The following is an 18,010-nucleotide window of genomic DNA, read 5'->3' on the forward strand; positions in this document are numbered from 1 at the left end:
GAAAGGAAACAGCCAAGCGCCAGTCTCGGCCTTTTCTCCTCTCAGCAACCTGTTCTGAGGAACGACTCAAGTGGGAGTCCTCGAGATAAATCCACCTACACGCCGGCTCCGTGCTGCCAAAGCCAGGACTGGTCAGTTCTGTTTCACACTTCACCTTTCCAGTGGGCGTTTCTGTTCAAAACCCCCGACTTCCGCCATTTCCTGGACGGGCACCTCCAACCTTCCTCAGCTCCCGCCCTTCGGGCGGTGTACCTCTGCCTCCACTTTCCTGAACAGCGCATGCGCACGGCGCTGGCACATGCGCGATACCCCCGGCCGGGCGGTGCGCATGCGTGGTGGCGTTCGGCGTCTCTGAGGCGGTGGATTGGGAGGAGGCGGCGGGGCAGCAGAACTGGGAACTGCTCCAGCTGCGGCTGGGAGGGGACAGGGAGACGCCCGGTGGTGCGTGTCGGTCCTATGGGGCCTTGAGGATACAGCCCCGGTGAGAGAGGGGGTTTCTGCTGGGGCGCGGAGCCGGTAGGAGGATGGAGGGTCAGGCGGCTCCGGGCGCTGGCGGCGGCGAGGAGCCCCTGAGCTCTGGCAGGATGAACCCGAAGCGGAGTGGGCGCGCCGCGGAAGAGGAGAGCCGGAACAAGCCCAAGCTGGTGAGCGAGCTGTGGGGCTGGGAGGGGGGCAGGGGACGGCCTGGGGACGAGGAGGAAGGCGGGGGAGGAGGAGGCTCGGATGCCGTTTTACTGCTTCCCGATCTGGAGCGGAGGGGCGTGCGGCCGGGCCTGGGGGGTGCCGGGCTTTCAGAAATTAAAGTATCTTTTTTCTAAAAATCCCATGAGCTTCTGTGGCGGTTTTTGGGTGCTCTTAGGGAGAGGGAGGTGGCAGCTGGAGGGGGGCGTGCGGCGCGCCGAGGGCCTCGCTGTGGTAACGCGCCGGGGGTGGTCGCTGACAGGAGCCGGGAATTCCCATGTTTTCCATGAGGGGTGTGATACGGGGAGGCTTCTTGGCGGGGTGTTCCTTGGGCCATCCCTTTGGGGAGAGGTGCGGTAGCAATATTGTTCTGTAAGCGGGACCTGTTGGTATAACCTCTATTCTGCTCACCTTTTGAGTGAAAGATCGCAGGTTTGGTGATTTTTTTTTTTTTTTTTTGCGTTGAAGCATGCGGAATATTTGTGGTTGTCATGCAAACGATCTACTTCCCAAGTGAATTTCTGAAGTAAATGTGAAAATAATTTAAAAATATGGAAGTTGTTCAGTCTTTTTGGAAAGATCTGACAAGCTTTTAAGCACACAAAGCCTTTTTAGGACTGTAGAGTTTGTTCATTATGCCTGTGCTTTTTATTTAAAAGAAGATATTTCTACTTATAAACCTGATAGCTTTGAAATGTACCTATGTTTCAAGTTAACAGCACTGGATTGTATTTCACTTTATAAATGCAGTAGCAGCAAAACCAGGTAATATGTCAGTGATTACTTTTAGTTGTTTACTTCTGTTACACTTTCTTGTTTTACTTTGAATCAACTCATTTTAGCTCAGTTCTCTGATGGATTTCCAAGAGCAGCAGTATAGCAGACACTTAAAATTTACCTGACTTTTCTTATTGAATAGAATACTAGTTGCAAACTTTATCTAATCTGTGCAAAGTTTTTCACAGGGAGTGGTAAAACTAAGTCAGTATGTAAGTGCTCCCACCTTGTGTTCCTTTCATTGAGTATAGTACAGCAGAGCCTTGGGCTGATCAGCCAGAGAACTGTGGCAATTTTTTGTTACTGAAAACAAGTTAGAATGCACGTGGGGAAGATGTTAAGTTCATAATGTATGAAGCGTTAAAAAGTTACTGAAAGTGACAATTATTCTGTCATGCTTTTAAAGGCCAGAATAATGAATAACTTGAAGTGTACTTGTATTAAAAGTGACCATGTGTATCTTAGCAAAAGGTAACAAAATATGATGTCCTGTTTTGTTTTATGGTGTTATTGGAAACAAACTCATACATCCTTTCACAGGTTAAATATAAACAAACTTCTTTATACGCACAAGATATTTGTTTATAATACCTTTACTATTTCCTAGCTAAAGTAGCTAGGAAGGCTGCTTGAAGATGCCTACAGGGAAGAGATTTAAAAATCACACAGGAAAGTGTTTCTTTTGGAAGCTATGGACACAAATTTGAATTTTGCACTAGCAGAGGACAATACTTTGTTCTCAGAGAAATACATAATTTTAAAAAATTGAAGTGAAATTAGCTCAAAATTGGATTGAATAGGATAACTATTTCCATTGCATGTCCTTTTCAGTTATTCTAGAATCACTGGAGTAGACTTTTATTATTATATTTAGTGGAAAAAGTACATTATGTTAATATTTGACTTTGTGTGCAGTCATATGCTTTTGTTTCTTGAGGAGATGATTGCAGTCCAGCAGCAATATGGATCAGAGTAGTGGTATGTTGCTTGAACCAGATACCTTCTGAAAGATAATTTTGCCCTGAGATAAAGTGACTAGCCTCTGATGATATGATCGAGTGAATGGGTTGAATGGGAAAGTAGATTTTTTTCATTCTGGACATGATGTACATAAACGGTGTATAAAACTGACATGAAGAGGGATTTACCTCTGAGGCAGAAAAGGGATGGGATTCAGGTGTGTTAAGTTGAGGCAGTGTGAGTGGACAGACAGATTGATCAATTACTGCCACGGGTTTGCAAGGGAAGAACAAGACTGTAGTCAGGGAAAGGCTTCATCCATTATATAGGAGAATAATCTTACTAAATTTTGCTGGCTTTAATTTTGAATGAGGAATTGGCTCTGCTGAGGCTAGCAATATCTTTAGGTACTCAGAGAGCAACCTTACTATAAGATGAAGGTATATTTGGGACTTCTGTAAGAGAAGCCACACTATTTGTGCAAGTGTTGTCACTGAGTTTACACAAAGCTTCTTAGAGTTTGGTGTGGAGATTTTCTTGGTTCAGCTTGACAACTTATAATCATCAAGTTTCAGTAGAGTTACAGAGATGAATCAACCTGCACCCTGTCGGTTTGTTGCGTATAATTCAAGGAACTCTACAGTGTGCTGAGAGGAGCGTGTCTCTTTTCCAGAACTTATTTCACACATCAAGTGGAGTGCTGAACAAGGGCTTGGTGGGAGAGGGTGTGCAACTACATATAACAGAAGATTTATTTTTAGTTCCTGGCATAGCAGCTGAAATTAGGCAGCTCATTGGGAAGAAGTCTAGGGGAATGATTTTTATATGATAGGCTAAAAATGGCTGTAGATGACAGGGAGCTGGGAAAGCTGAAGTCATTATTTTGGGGGAAGGGAGACTCTAGAAGAAGAAGAAGGTGGAAGTTTTTTGTTTCCCTATTCCCTCCATCTGAAAGTAAAAGGTGGACAATGGTGCTTGGCCTGCAGAAGCATAGTGGTTTAGTGGGTTGGTTTGTTTGTTGGTTGGTTGGTTTTGTTGGTTTTGTGTTTTTTTTTTTTTTAAAGGACTGAAGCCTGATCGATGGCATCTATTCCTGATTGACATGAAATAAGACTAGGCTATCAAGAGAGGATCTGTACTAGAAAAGAAAATGGTGGTTTAAAGTATTTTTTCTGTAAGATAATTGATACGTATGTGTGCACTCAAATAATTGAAGATGGGCTATATTAGAACTACTAATTCAATTTTTTTTTTCTGCTTTGGGTCATTTTGAGAGTCATTCAAGTTTCATATAATCTGTTGAATGTGACAGAATTGCACAAAGAGAATTCAGTTAAGTTTTTATACTAGTAGTGTGTAAACTGGACTGGTTTTCTGAAATTTGGTGTTTGTCATGAGCACCTTGACACACCACAGCTGCTTAAAGAGCTCTGATTTAATCTTTTTTTTTTTCTAATTTTTTGCTGGCACAAGGACTAGAAGTGGGAATGAGTGCCTGGTGTTTTTGTCATTATTTTTGTTTATAATGAAATGGGCAAAAAAAAATTAAATTGCTTTGGCAAACAATCATTTGATCTCATGCCAGCCCTGAGAATAGGCTGGCATGAGATGGCAATGAGCAGTTACATTCTTAACTCGGTTTGGCAATGTGCTTGTTTTGCTTGTTTAAAAGTATGCTTGTTATACTAGGGGAAACAGACTAAATTAAGGTTGTCAGGGAGATTGCTAGAATTCCTCTGTTTGTTAATCCTTAACTTAGATGTTGTTTGCTCTCCTTAACACTTCAGTATCACATGGGAAGTATATAATTCTGTTGGGTACCCAGGAAATCAGTAAGTGCTTGAAAGTGTCGGGTCTGATCTGACATATCTGTCGTAGCTTAGCTGAACCCAAAGTCCTATCAGGTTGTTCATCTTTTAGCTGCAAGTTGAAGCCAGGCTTTTTGCAGAAGTTCATGGCTAACTAGACGTTAATATCACCAACTTTTTTTTTAATTGAAGTTAATAATATATCACGTTGGTTTAGTATTGGCATAAGTAGAAATATTTCTGTGCACGTAGTGGCTAGTGCCACACTAAAAGCATGCTCCATTGCCCCCAGGTTCACTTCACGTTTGTGTGGTAGTTGTTCATTGATAGGTACTCCACTTAGCTACAAACTATATTTCTGAAAGGGGCTGTCTTCTGAGTGTGGTGCTGTCCTTGAAAGTAGATTGGGAGAAAGATCTGGTATAATATGAAAAACAAATTGTTAGGGGTAAGAGAGAGCTTATTGGAGAGCAAGTGGATTTGGTGATCCATCCAACAAGGAGCAACTCATACTTTGTTTTAAAAGCAGAAATTGTTTATGCTTAATACTGAAGTCTTTTAAACCCCATGAGCTTTGAGATGAATCAAAAGCTATGAACTCAGCATTCTGACTAATGTGCCATAAACTAGTGTCAAACAGCGGAATAAAAGCTTTTATTAGTGAGCTTAAAAACAGAAGTTAACTGAGTGTGCTTGGGTGGATAGGTTTCCCAGCTACGTTGCTCCACCCATATCAGTGCAGGAGTTAATGAGTGCTTTACGTTACGTGTCAGTAGTATCAGTCACTGGCAGATAGGCTATGTGCTACAGGACCTACATCGCACTGTCACCTTTGACTCCTAAGGTTGTTTGATGTCATTCTCCTGTGGAGAGATAATGTGCTTATTACACATGACTTGTTTAGATGTTTGTATACTGCATAGATGAACTATGAGTCAGGTTGAGCACAGATTTTTGGCAAATGAATAAAATGTGTTACACTTGAGATCATAGTGTCTCTGAGAAAAAACAGTGCATGCCTGCAGAGAATTCTTACTTCAAGTGGATGCTTGAGGAAAAAGTGAACTGAAATGCTTGTGTTTTAGAAGATTCTTGGCCTTATTGGATCAAAGTCAAGATACTCCAGCAAGTGAAGTTAGTTAGGGTGCAAGCATTACTGAAGAGTAAAATTAAAGTCTTGGGAAAATTTGGTTCTGTTGCTGAAAAATATCCTGATTAGTCACTACTTCTAATATGGCAGAGTAGGGTATGCTTGGTGCTGATGTTTAGGTAACTGCTTTTAATGTGAATTGATACTGACACTGTTTAAATGAGGTGATAGATACAGTGATAAGCCTATCTGCTTGTGGTAATTAAACTTCCTGATATACTACTTGTAAGACAAAACTGTAGAACTATTCTGTACAGTACAGGAAGCTTTGCAAACAAAGCAGGTTCCACCAAAGCAATGTGAAAGACATTTACAGTGAGAACTGAAAGTGTGCATATCAAATAGAAGTGATACTTTCTGAGATTTTAAGCACTGTGGTGCTGAATATTCAAGTTATCGAGGACGAACTTTTGTTTTTGTATTACAAATAGCCTGTAAAGCATGCTAATGATACTGTGATTGCTGATGACCCAGTAGAAGTAAAAAATAGGCTTAAAAATGTTGGGTGGGTTACAAAATGACTTCGTCTTTTCTGCATCAGTTGCAATTCTTGAGGTAAGCAGTAATGGCTAATAACTTTCCTCTAATTCTTTTCATCCCTGTTCAAATTTAGAGGTAAAGTAGAACAAGAGATGCTGCTGAAGGAACTGGCAATTTCAGTTGGTTATTCATCAGTTTACTTGTTCAAACTTAAAACCACAAGAAGTTAGGAAATTACTAAAATGAATGTTTTTACGCAGTTCCTTGCAACTTGTATGTCATGGCCATTCTTTAAATTCAGTGGGTTTTTTTAATCATTCAGTAACTTTATTTTGGAGGAAATGAGTTTTTTTGTTTTGTTTTAAAGGGCTATTGTGGTAGAACAGATACTTTTGAGAGAAGATTAACAGTTGAAAGACTTTCTTTAGTATTTTGGTAGCAATTTATAAAGTTGCAGGTAGACAAAGCTAACTTGTCTTAAACTTGCATGTTATTTTTGTATCAAACTGATCTTTTACTTAACGTCTTGTGAATCAAGTAGCTTTTCCCTACAGTATTGGTGGAGTGAACACCTCTAGGTTTCCCACTTTCAGGTGTAACTTGGTAATAGGTAGATAAGCAGATTCGTGCTTGACAAAAGTAGTACTAACAAATCTGCAAAGCAAATATATTCTACTTGTTAACTATTAATTGTTTGGGAGAAAGGGGTGACAATTAAAGAATCGGCTTTTTTGAGGCAGCAGTGTGGGCTTAAGCAGTCTGCATACCCACCTTGGTGCTCTACTGACTTCAGTTTTTGTGTGGCAGCGGAACAAACAAGATCATGAAACCGAACCAGTCAAAACCCCTCCTTCGTTATTTTTTATTCTTTGATTATTTGCTAGAACTAAGACGACTGGTGTTATGGTACACTAGAATTCCTCCTTTTCTATTGGTTTGTCTAAAGTTCATCAATTAGTACTATTAAATTATGATTGTGTCTGCTTTTCAGCCATCTTCTCATGATAGCTGTTTAGTTGGACGTGGTGTGAAAGCAGCACATTGTATGCCCATGAGCAGATCTGAAAAGGATCTGCTATGCCAATTAAATTATATTGTAACCTACATTGTGATATACACCATAAACTCATCTGATTTATAGAAATTGAGAAATACTTTGGAAGTTCAATTCCAGAACAAGCCCACACATGGGAAATGTATGGTTTGATACAGCTACTGAAGGTTATTTGGTCCACCCGGGTGTGGTAATATTTGGTCTTAAGGTGTAGTGTGTACTGTACTATCACCACACCTTCTCTGTTGTGTAAAACAAAAATGTTCTTAAGAGTTTCTAATAGATATGGGCTCTTCCTGTGTAAATAGGAAACTGTAGTTTTGTATTAATTTCAGACTGTTTTGGGGAGAGTGGGAGAAGAGGAAGTTCAAGGTGATGCATGTGACAGGTGGCTTTCTTGTAAGGTTCCCTTCTTGATCCTTTTAGTGATCCTCAGACTAAATAATTGGAGACAAGATGGTACTGGAGAAAGTATTAGGTATGCTGAATGTGTGATGTATGTTTGCTGCTTGTAAGTGTTCTTTGCATAGTGTTATCAGATATGGAGGGCATCAAAGATGGAAAAATGTTTTTATTACTAAAAATATTTTCAATTTATACTTCATAACAGTTAAGTGTGTTTAAACTTGTTTTGAAAGTGTAGAATGTAAGTGTAAAAGTCACCAGCTGATTAAAAAAAACATATTTGGAAAGAATCCTGCCTTCTATTCCTTGATTTTTGTGTGTGTGTATATATATATATTTTTTTTTTTAACAAACATACTCTTACTGCTCTCCTAATTGTAGTGGAAATATGAAATTATCTCTCTATAACAAAACCAAATTAACTTATTTAGTTTACCCTTTTATGTGAGAATAAATACAGGAGAAGTTGCTTGAGGAATGTAAAACTTTCAGAGCAGTGCTACCTAGTAGTTTAGAACAAATTTCTAAATAAAAAAAGTTAAGTTTGAGACAGTCAGGGAATAGTACTGTAGAATCCCAACACTTGGAGCTACAGGACTATAGCTGTATAGCCGGTAAAGTAGCAACTGTAATTTTAGGTTATGTAGGCCAAGGGAACTGCAGTAAAGGTACTTCGCCTACACAACCTAAAATTACAGTTGCTTCAAGCCAACAGGTTGGCTTGAAGGTACATGGGCCCATTCTCTCCTGTTTCTTTGTTCGGGGATTAGCTAGTCAAAAGTTAATAACTTTGTCCTGTATGGGATCACATTAACAAAAATGCATCATAATGCACATTTAGGCGTGAAGATGAGAGGAAATAACCACAGACCTTAAATGTTCTTGATGATACCTTTTTGTCACAACCAGTTAGTTAAGTGTTTACAAGTGGCTCTGTATAAATTCGTGTTGGTGTCTCAGGGATGGTTGAGCAAGACAAAATAAGTACTTTGGTCAGGAAAAATGTTAGTTCTGCAGTCTATTATTCTTTCTTACTATGGTGAGATCTAATGATGGTTGTTAGAAGTTGACCTTTAGAGATGCCTGTGGTTTTCTTTTTTTTTTTTTGAGTGTAGCTTTGTGAGGAACAAATACTAAGCCAACGTGAGATTCATTAGATTCTAGGCTCCTCACAACAGATACAAGTAGATAGTTCTTGTACAGTATAGAGTTTCCTGCTTTCCTGTTACATTTTGATTCTTCATTTTCTCCTGCTGTGAGTTATTTTTATACCTATAAAATTGAAGTCTTCTAAAAGACTATGGCTTTGTAATACGACTGTGCTGGATGTTTGCCTTTGTAATTGTGTGCGTGCATGAGTAGATGAGACCTTGACAGTTATTAATAGTTGAGATGGTTACATGCAGTGTTCCAGTTGCATTAGAACAGGTAAGTATTCACATAAAGAAGAAAAAAAACGACAGCATATCAAGCTAAGCATGTGGACTGATGCCATATACATTTTAATTTTTGTGCCAGCCACATTTAGAGGGTACATTAAAAACAAAAGGTTTAAATACAAAATCTGAAACTTGGAGGGTAAACCCATGTCAGCTGGCCAAGTTCAAAAGTTAGCACACGAGCTCAAATTAGCTGAGATACTTCAATCTGAGTCTGTCCCTCTTTGTAAACCATTCAGTAGCATTTCTATCTAATTTTGTATAAACTGAAGTAAAATTTACGTACAATAACAACTGTTTTCATAGTCATTGCAACTCTTTGCTTATAGAAGCCTTAGCCACTCATGGATTCACAGTGAACTAATGAATATGACAGATTAGAAGGTAGTTTATAACCAGACTTGAGGCAGAAGTTGCAACCAAAACTTCAACACTGAAGCACCTAGTTAATGACTTCATCCTGACTTTGGTGTCAATACAGTGCTTTATTTCTAGTATTGCTGCCAGTCTTAATTCCCATAAAACCAGATTCTTTTTCCTCTTTTGTTTTTTTGGGCTTATTACATAATGGGGCAGCAAGAGCTGTTGCTCCCAGGCAATCCACGTTACTAGAACTGCTTCACTCCCTCCTTTCTACTCCTCTATGGCAAGTGGATCTCTCACTGCTTTATTCTCATCAACAGAAAAAAGTGAGGTGAGGAAAATCCTTTTGATTCAGCACACAGTTTCTTGGCTGAGCTAGAAATACACCATGCAATATCTGCTGCATCTCTCTCACCTTTACAGTCCTCCATTCTCTCCTATTCTACTGTCTTCCAGCAGTGCGGTTTCATTTTCATTCTCCAGTTTATTTACAGCTTGGTGGAGGCATTCCCAAACTAGAAAGGTAAGGGGTACAGCAGTAGGCTTTGATAAAATTTCCATCTGTAAACCAGATACACAGTTTTCATTTTCATATTTTACAAATATGCATTCATGTTTGAACTTCAGACAAAGCTTGGGTGGATAAGACAGGCTTCCTAAATACATTAAGTTTGGTTTACAGTATCACAGAATTGTATAGGTTGGAAAAGACCTTTAAGATTATCAAGTCCAACCATAAACCTAACACTACCAAGACCACCACTATACCATGTCCCTAACCACCTCATCCAAACGTCTTTTAAATACTTCCGGGGATGGCGACTCCACCACTTCCCTGGGCAGCCTGTTCCAATGCTTGATAACCCTTTCAGTGAAGTAAAATGTCCTAATATCCAGTCTGAACCTCCCCTGGCGCAACTTGAGGCCATTTCCTCTTGTCCTATCACTTGTTACCTGGGAGAAGAGACCGACCCCCACCTCTCTACAACCTCCTTTCAGGTAGTTGTAGAGAGCGATAGGGTCTCCCCTCAGCCTCCGCTTCTCCAGGCTAAACAACCCCAGTTCCCTCAGCCACTCCTCATCAGACTTCTGCTCTAGACCCTTCCCCAGCTTGGTTGCCCTTCTCTGGACATGCTCCAACACCTCAATGTCTCTCTTGTAGTGAGGGGCCCAAAAGTGAACACAGTATTCGAGTTGTGGCCTCACCAGTGCTGAGTACAGGGGCACAATCACTTCCCTAGTCCTGCTGACCACGCTATTTTTGATACAAGCCAGGATGCCATTGGCTTTCTTGGCCACCTGGGCACACTGCTGGCTCATATTCAGCTGGCTGTCAACCAACATGCCCAGGTCCTTTTCTGCCTGGCAGCTTTCCAGCCACTCTTCCCCAAGCCTGTAGAGTTGCATGGGATTGCTGTGGCCCAAGTGCAGGACCTTGCACTTGGCCTTGTTGAACCCCATACAATTGACCTCAGCCCATCAATCCAGCCTGTCCAGGTCCCTCTGTAGAGCCTTCCTCCCCTCAAGCAGATCAACACTCCTGCACAACTTGGTGTCATCTGCAAACTGACTGAGGGTGCACTCGATCCCTTCGTCCAGATCATTGATAAAGATATTAAACAGAACTGGCCCCAACACAGAGCCCTGGGGAACACCGCTTGTGACCGGCTGCCAACTGGAGTAAACTCCATTCCCCACCACTCTTTGGGCCCGGCCATCCAGCCAGTTCTTTACCCAGCTAAGAGTACACCCATCCAAGCCATGAGCAGCCAGTTTCTCCAGGAGAATGCTGTGGGAAACCGTGTCAAAGGCTTTACTGAAGTCTAGATAGACAACATCCACAGCCTTCCTCTCATCTACTAGGCGGGTCACCTTGTTGTAGAAGGAGATCAGGTTGGTGAAGCAGGACCTACCTTTCCTGAACCCATGCTGGCTGGGCTTGATCCCTTGGTTATTCTCTACATGCCGTGTGATGGCACTCAGGATGATCTGCTCCATCAGCTTCCCCAGTACCGAGGTCAGGCTGACAGGCCTGTAGTTCCCCAGGTCCTCCTTCCAGCCCTTCTTGTAGATGGGCATCACATTTGCTAATCTCCAGTCAACTGGGACCTCCCCAGTTAGCCAGGACTGCTGCTAAATGATGGAAAGGGGCTTGGTGAGCACATCTGCCAGTTCCTTCAGTACTCAGGTGGATCTCATCAGGCCCCATAGACTTGGGAGTGTCTAAGTGGTGCAGCAGGTCACTAACCATTGCCCCCTGGAGTATGGGGGCTCCATTTTGGTCCCTGTCCCTATCTTCCAACTCTGGGGGCTGGGTACCCAGAGAACAATTGGCCCTGCTATTAAAGACTGAGGCAAAGAAGGCATTAAGTGCCTCAGCCTTTGCCTCATCCTTGGTCACTGTGTTCCCTCCCCTGTCTGCTAGGGGCTGGAGATTCTCCTTAGCTCTCCTTTTGCTGCTAATGTATTTGAAGAAGTATTTTTTTGTATTCTGTGATTCAAACTAATTCCTGAATGACTTACAAGATAAGCAGTAATCCCATCATTTAACATTTTATGTTTAAAAAACAGTGTTTCATGAATTTATAGGAAAACCTTTATAAAAGTAATGTGGGTGTTCATGGGTAACCTAAGCACATACCATACTTCAATATTATGATAAACCACCTTTTTTTTTTGCTTACTTTCTCCTTTAGCAGACGATAGCAGATTCTCAGTAACCTGTTACAAGCATCTATAATCCTCCTGAATTCCTGTTACTCCTTAACAGGGAATCTCACCTGTACTGAAGTCAAATGATACTATTGGCTTCCTCATTATGTACAATATAATTCCTCTCTATTCACATGCTGCTTCATTTCCTACTTCCTTGAAGGACAAATAATTTTCTCAGGAAGCTGTTATAAACAGGAAAGAATAGGAAAAGGAACAGAAAGCCCTTGTGTGTATCACAGCAGCTATAAATTCAGTTTAACCCTATATGCTTTGAGTATTGAGTTACATTATGGTCCATGCATGCTGAAATTAATCTAGAATTTCTGTTCTTCAAGGAAAAGCCAAAGTTCCTTGCTATGGCAGCAGCATTGCTCATTTTCCCAAGTTTTAGTATCATATTGTTTATTATTAGGGGAGGAAAAAAGTAACTTTACTATCAACTTTTTTTATGAAGGGATCAAATACTGCTCTGATCAAATACTTACTCTTTGCTGTGAAGTCTGTGTCTTGGAAGACAGACAACATTATTCTAAGAAGTTGTTGACATGATCCCTGTGACCATATGTTGGAAGGCTGCTGGGTACAGACGAAATGAATAATGTTCACAAGTAATTCCTGCTTCTTTGGCTCACAGTATCCCTTCTACTGCCAGTTCCTTTGTGGGCTGTGTTTTGGTTGGTTAGATTTTGTGGGGCTTTTCTTACTATTTAAAAAACAACCCAAACAAAGCAAACAGACACGTCCTCCCTTCCTTAAAGTCTATCGAAAGTAAAATACTCCATTTTCAAGGAGCTGCCCAATATCCGATCAAGCTCTTCACAGTATAGACTTTCTGTCAACTTTTGCAACTTGCTATGGGTCTTCTGCTTTATTTTTAAGTGTATCAATTCTCTCCCAACAGATATATTCTACCAGTTTTATCCTCTCCTCAAATGGTAGCAGAGGAAAACTCAAATGGACTGTGACACTTATTTCAGTGTTTACTGTACCCACAAGAGCAAGAGGTGTTCCACGAAACCAACAGCATGCTCAGTTAAGAATCTTCCCCAAACTATCTCTGCATATAACAGGAAGAAAAGTATATAGAAATTGAGCCTGTCACTTGTACAGGGGTATTAGGCTATACTTACATGCACTGTGAAATAGGAAGCAAGTAAGCAAGGATGAAAAAACATTGTGCAAAAGTACTGAAGGATTTTCTCAAAGCAGTTTCTGCTTCATTTTCCAGAATGATTTCAAAAGAACTCTCTCACTGTCAAGTTAACTGGTTGTTGCTCATCTTAAAAGAAAAACCTAGGTTTCAGCAAAAGATTAATCCCGGTTCAAAGCATATAATTGTAGTTTAAAAGGGCTGCATGTCTATGAAAGTGTAAAAACAAACTAAGACTGCACTTCAGTAAGAGCAAAGATGAACCTTGTCACAATAAAAAAGGTGTCTCTCTTTAGGAAGTGAGGTATAAAAGGAGGAGGCCTAGTCTCACTACTCCTAATTGACCAAACTCAGTAGCTTTATCATAGCCTTCATTGAGCTCCACAATGTGTCCGAATGAAAAGATCAGCCACTCGCACTCAGGAGAGCCCGGAACAAGGAAGGAAGATGAACAGCAATTTGATGCACATCAAGTATTGCTATCTATCAAAACTGGTTTTGTTCTGCTGCTACTTTGAAAGCAAAGAGCTCAAATGCACAGCTTGTATCTAAGCATAAAGTCTGCACTTACTATGTCAAGAATTGTTTTGACATAGTTTTTCCAGTTTAACTGTTCCAGAGTGTTTCAAAAGCATTTCACAATAATATTATACCAAAAAAGCAAAAGCCAAGTTCCCTAAAAACTCAAAGCTCGGAAGTCAAACAATTGTGTTTTTGAAAAACAAGCAGCAGAGATACAGGGCTGGGTATACTGACAGGCACAGCTGGCAGAAAAGCACCAGGCATGCAACCGGTACAGTAAGCATCTAAACAATCCGTTTACTGCACTAGGAGCTATACTGTGTTTGTCTGTAATTAAGTCCTGGAAGTTGATCCAATGACTATTCAAGTGACTAGTTTAGCAAGTGATCTCAGTCTATTTCCCTAGGAAAAAACACTTTCTAATTTTCTTCCAGACAAACTGATTTGCTTGCTGTAGGTGCAGTAAACAGAATATGCTGATACTGACTAGCAATCCTGCCCAATACCAGTACAATAACCACTGCAACAGATGGCTTCTTGTCTAATAAAGTATATCTGGCACTTTTTGCAGGCACCAAATATATGTACAGAAAGCTACATGGTTGTATCAAAGGATTTTTGAAATTATTCCAATGCACTTCTAATCTACTAGCATTTTACTAAAGGAAACTTAGGAGGTGCAGCTTTTGAAATAAGCTTTCTTATCAAGCAAAGCATGAAATGTAATTGGCACTGAACTATCTGAATCCTGTTTTTTTAAAAATACAATGTTCTTCAAGAAAGACCATTAAAGTATCCATTACCAAGATTATTAGATTTGAAAGTGAAATTATTTAAGCCCAAAATAAATGCAATGCTAGCCTGCAGATGACCCAAAAAATAAAACGTATATGGCAGCAGTGTATATGCTTAACCTGATAGTTCAAGTACATGGAGAAGTAGAATTCCCATAATTATTTTCCCCATTTACGCTGCTGACAACTGGTGCAGTCCCGTATGCTGTCTTCATATTGTCAAGTATGACTTCCTTCTTTCCTTTTCCTTGTGCAAATACTTACCTGTTCTATTGCGACTGAGGCACTGCATGTAACATGTGAGGTATTCCTGGCAGTAATTGTAGTTCCTATGCAGAAACAAACTTTGTATCAATTTCTGTCGCTACACTTATTTTATAGAGATTTGCCAAACTGCCCAGAATCCTTGAAGTGGAGGATTCTTAATTATAGCTTTTTGGGCCTTAAGGACATGTAGCCATGAGTTTTATACCTATTTATTTGTGTGAGTTGTGGTTGGTCGTTTTTGGTTGTTGGCTGTTTTTTTCCTCTCTCTTTTTTTTTTTTTTTGTGTCCTATAGAACCTTCTGTTGGTTAATGATTATGTAATGCCATGTGCATTTCTAAATCAAGTACCAGTGGGTAGAATTTCTGAATAAAATGGAAGCTTCAAACTAAAATAAAAGGTTTTAAAACTTTGTTGTAAGGGCAGGGTTTGCCATATCTCTTAACTTTTGTAAAGAGCTTGATTAGTTAAATATTTATTAGAATATTAAACACGCATATTGAGGCTAGTAAGCTAGTATACATTTCATAAAAGCAGTATTGCAATTCTTGTTTGTTGTGAAATTTATGAATGGAATTATGACTTGGCTCTTTTCAAAAATGTAGTTTGTAACAGTTTTAACTAGCAAACTGTTGCTTGATGGTTTCAAGTGAGGGATTTAAAAGCTGTAGAGCATCCTGAAGAGAGACAGTTTGTTCATCTATACTGAAAAGCATGCTGTACTATCACAAGACATTTTTCCAAGATGCTCAAAGGAAAACCTGCCTTGCATGGTCACTAGATATCAAAATAAGAAACAGATCCTGGCTGTACTAAGTGCTGTATCAAGAACTTGCCAGTTATGTAGCATAACTGTTATAAACTCTGCTGATCCTGTGCTGCTTTAGTGATGATAACTTATCTGATATGGTTGGTGCAGCGACTTTATGGAAAATGTTTGGACTCTAGCAGTAGCTCTGGAAAATGCCAAAACTTAATTTATTTGCCTCTGCATTGGCTAACGTGAAAACTGCCTCTTCTAATAGGCTTTCTGAAATTGTTCCTACAGTAGTCTAAGCTGATCTGACTGCTGACTGTCCTGGTGCCACCCTTGCCCTTTTGTCTCACAACCAGCAGTTTTGTTGGCTTAGACTGACGTGGAACTGCAGCTTTTGGAAGAAGCTTTTAATTTTGCTCTGATCTTTAAAGCTTACTTATCAATGGACACCAATGAATTATTGTCTGAAACAAACTTTGCAAAACAGTAATGGCAGTTTGAGCTATAAATAAAAAAACCACTGTTAGTTGATTTGTCTTCCTCAACTCCTTTGTATCTTCAGTTACAAAATTGTTGAGATTTAGGCTATCTAAGTTTGTTTACAGTTATGTTTTTCAACTTCTTAATCAATTTGCTATTTGGTAAAGGTTTCTTTGAAGTAATCTGGAAAAATGCGGTTTTTTGAACAGTCCCATTTGCTTTTGGAGTGTGGTAGTGTTCTGCCAAATCAGACAAAAATGAGGAAGCAGTCTCAGTTCCTCTCAACCTCCATTTTCAGTCAGACCAGACTGCTACTTAGGGCCTCTCTATTCCCCTTGCACAGAGACATGGTGTGGAGGTACCCCTTTCCTTCATCGCTTGGGGATCAGACAATGACATTTGTGAGGGCGAGTGTCTAATATGATTAATGTGCCTCTGGCCTGTTTTCCCCTCCCTCCTATTTGGGAGCAGCGCTGAGGCACTCAATCTTCCAGCACTATGATTAAGAATTGGTGCCCTCTGCTGTTAATAATTACCAACTTGGGTGACCCTCTGACTTTACTTAGCATGAGGAGTTGTCTGACTTCTTTTCCTAGTATTGCTCATTTCTGGATGGTCAGTCTTCTGGGGAAAAAAGTAGAGTAATCAAGGAAAACCAGGCAGCTTCCTGGTTAGGAAAATGGCTGCCATCCTCCAGGCTAACAGCGCTGACTGTCTGTATGCTACCTTTGTGCTGTCAACATGAATAACTTTCCAGCTTCATTTTAGCAGCCTGGTGTAAGGTGTTCGCAAGCTTCTTGGTCTCCCTTTGTAGTGCCCCAGGGAATGTTTACTTTCATGTTCAGGTTATAGATTAAGCCTTACTGTAATAATTTAAACAATACATATTTAAAGGAATTTGTGAACAGCTGCAAAGCAAACAAGAATTTTCTATGTGGTGTCATCTAAGCCAAATGCAAATGTGCAGCAATAGTAACAAAACTGTTAGTTTTTCTAATTTCAACTACCTTTGATATACCTGATGGATTACAACATTCATTTCAAGTTCTTTTTGAAAGCATGGTGAATGTTCCTCGAAGTGCCAAAAAAATTACTATAAAGCAAACATTTTGTGAATTATATTTTTACTAATTTTATTAGTAATGCCGGGTATACTTTGTCATGGATGAAGATCCTGAAAGTGCTAAATGAGCATGTAGTTCTAGTTTCTGCACATCAGCTAATGTGACTTGGGTATCTTTTCACAATTTCCTAGGTACTTTTTTACATTTAATTACAAAATTGATTATGTTAACAGATGGTTAAATTTGTCTAATGGGAATGTTACTCATTCTCTGTACTGAAGAACAGGGGTTGTAGGAGTGAATTCTACTTTGTGGCTGTAAGACCTAGACTCACGTTGCACACAACTTTTTGTACATCAGATATTAAACAGTTTTGGGTTTTGTCCCTTTAAACTCCCTTGGTTCAGGTGCTCTATGGGAAGTTATTCCCTTCCTGGTTGTATGCAAATTTATTTGCAGCCAGTTAAAAACCACTTATCATTGAGCCAAGTTTTACAAAGTCTCTTCCAGCTGTTGTAGTCCAGGTAAATTTTAGAAACCAGTCATATCATCTTAGTTTAAAAACAAGAAAGTTAAGAGAAGGTCAAATTTCTGTTTGTTACTCCTAGAAAATTAGAATTGCTAGTAGCAGTTGGAGCTGTTACCTGAAGTTGTAGCCTGTGTGCAGAAGCAGGTATTCTAGTACACCACAATTTGCCTGAGCAGTGTGCTGTGGAGTGAAAATCGCTGTTAAGTTTACAAGTTACCCACCTGATCATTGTTTCATTATACATGTGGTAAACTGTGAGTTGCTTTTGATTTTATTTTTGTGGTGGAAGTGAGAGTCTTGAGTGTGACAATTAAGAACATGGCAAAGTAACGCTTAAATATAATGGAAAGATCAATCAACCCATGTAAACATACCTTAATTTACAACTCATGGCCAGCTCAAGTGACCTGGAAGGTTTTATTAATTCAAAAGTTAGAAAAAGATTCAAAAAAAGTAGACTTGCTGTGAGTTTTGCATTAAAAGTTACATACATTCATCTCAAGTCGTTTAATTCTTTGAATGTTGACATTGTTACTGCAGTAGCCTGAACTGAGCTTGGATGAGGAAATAGTGGTTTTTATACCAATAAATGTAATGAACTATGGTGAAAATCTGTC

General features: G+C 39.9%; 1 protein-coding gene across 9 annotated transcripts in view; it reads left to right on the plus strand.

Moving 5' to 3' along the window:
• The first annotated feature begins 351 nt into the window (after nt 1-351).
• DIAPH2 (diaphanous related formin 2) overlaps nt 352-18,010 on the plus strand; it is a 261,388-nt gene continuing 243,729 nt past the window's right edge. For 8 of the 9 annotated variants that reach the window (XR_012044700.1, XM_072876616.1, XM_072876619.1 and 5 more), the window contains exon 1: nt 352-644. Coding sequence is in view for 7 of the 9 variants with exons in the window: in XM_072876616.1 (XP_072732717.1) it covers nt 525-644 (120 nt within the window). In the remaining 2 variants the exon portion in view is untranslated. The remainder of the gene's footprint in view (nt 645-18,010) is intronic. The other variant, XM_072876622.1, reaches the window with a different exon arrangement.

The sequence above is a fragment of the Ciconia boyciana genome, chromosome 12 (assembly GCF_034638445.1).
Source record: "Ciconia boyciana chromosome 12, ASM3463844v1, whole genome shotgun sequence".
Classification (NCBI taxonomy): Eukaryota; Metazoa; Chordata; class Aves; order Ciconiiformes; family Ciconiidae; genus Ciconia; species Ciconia boyciana.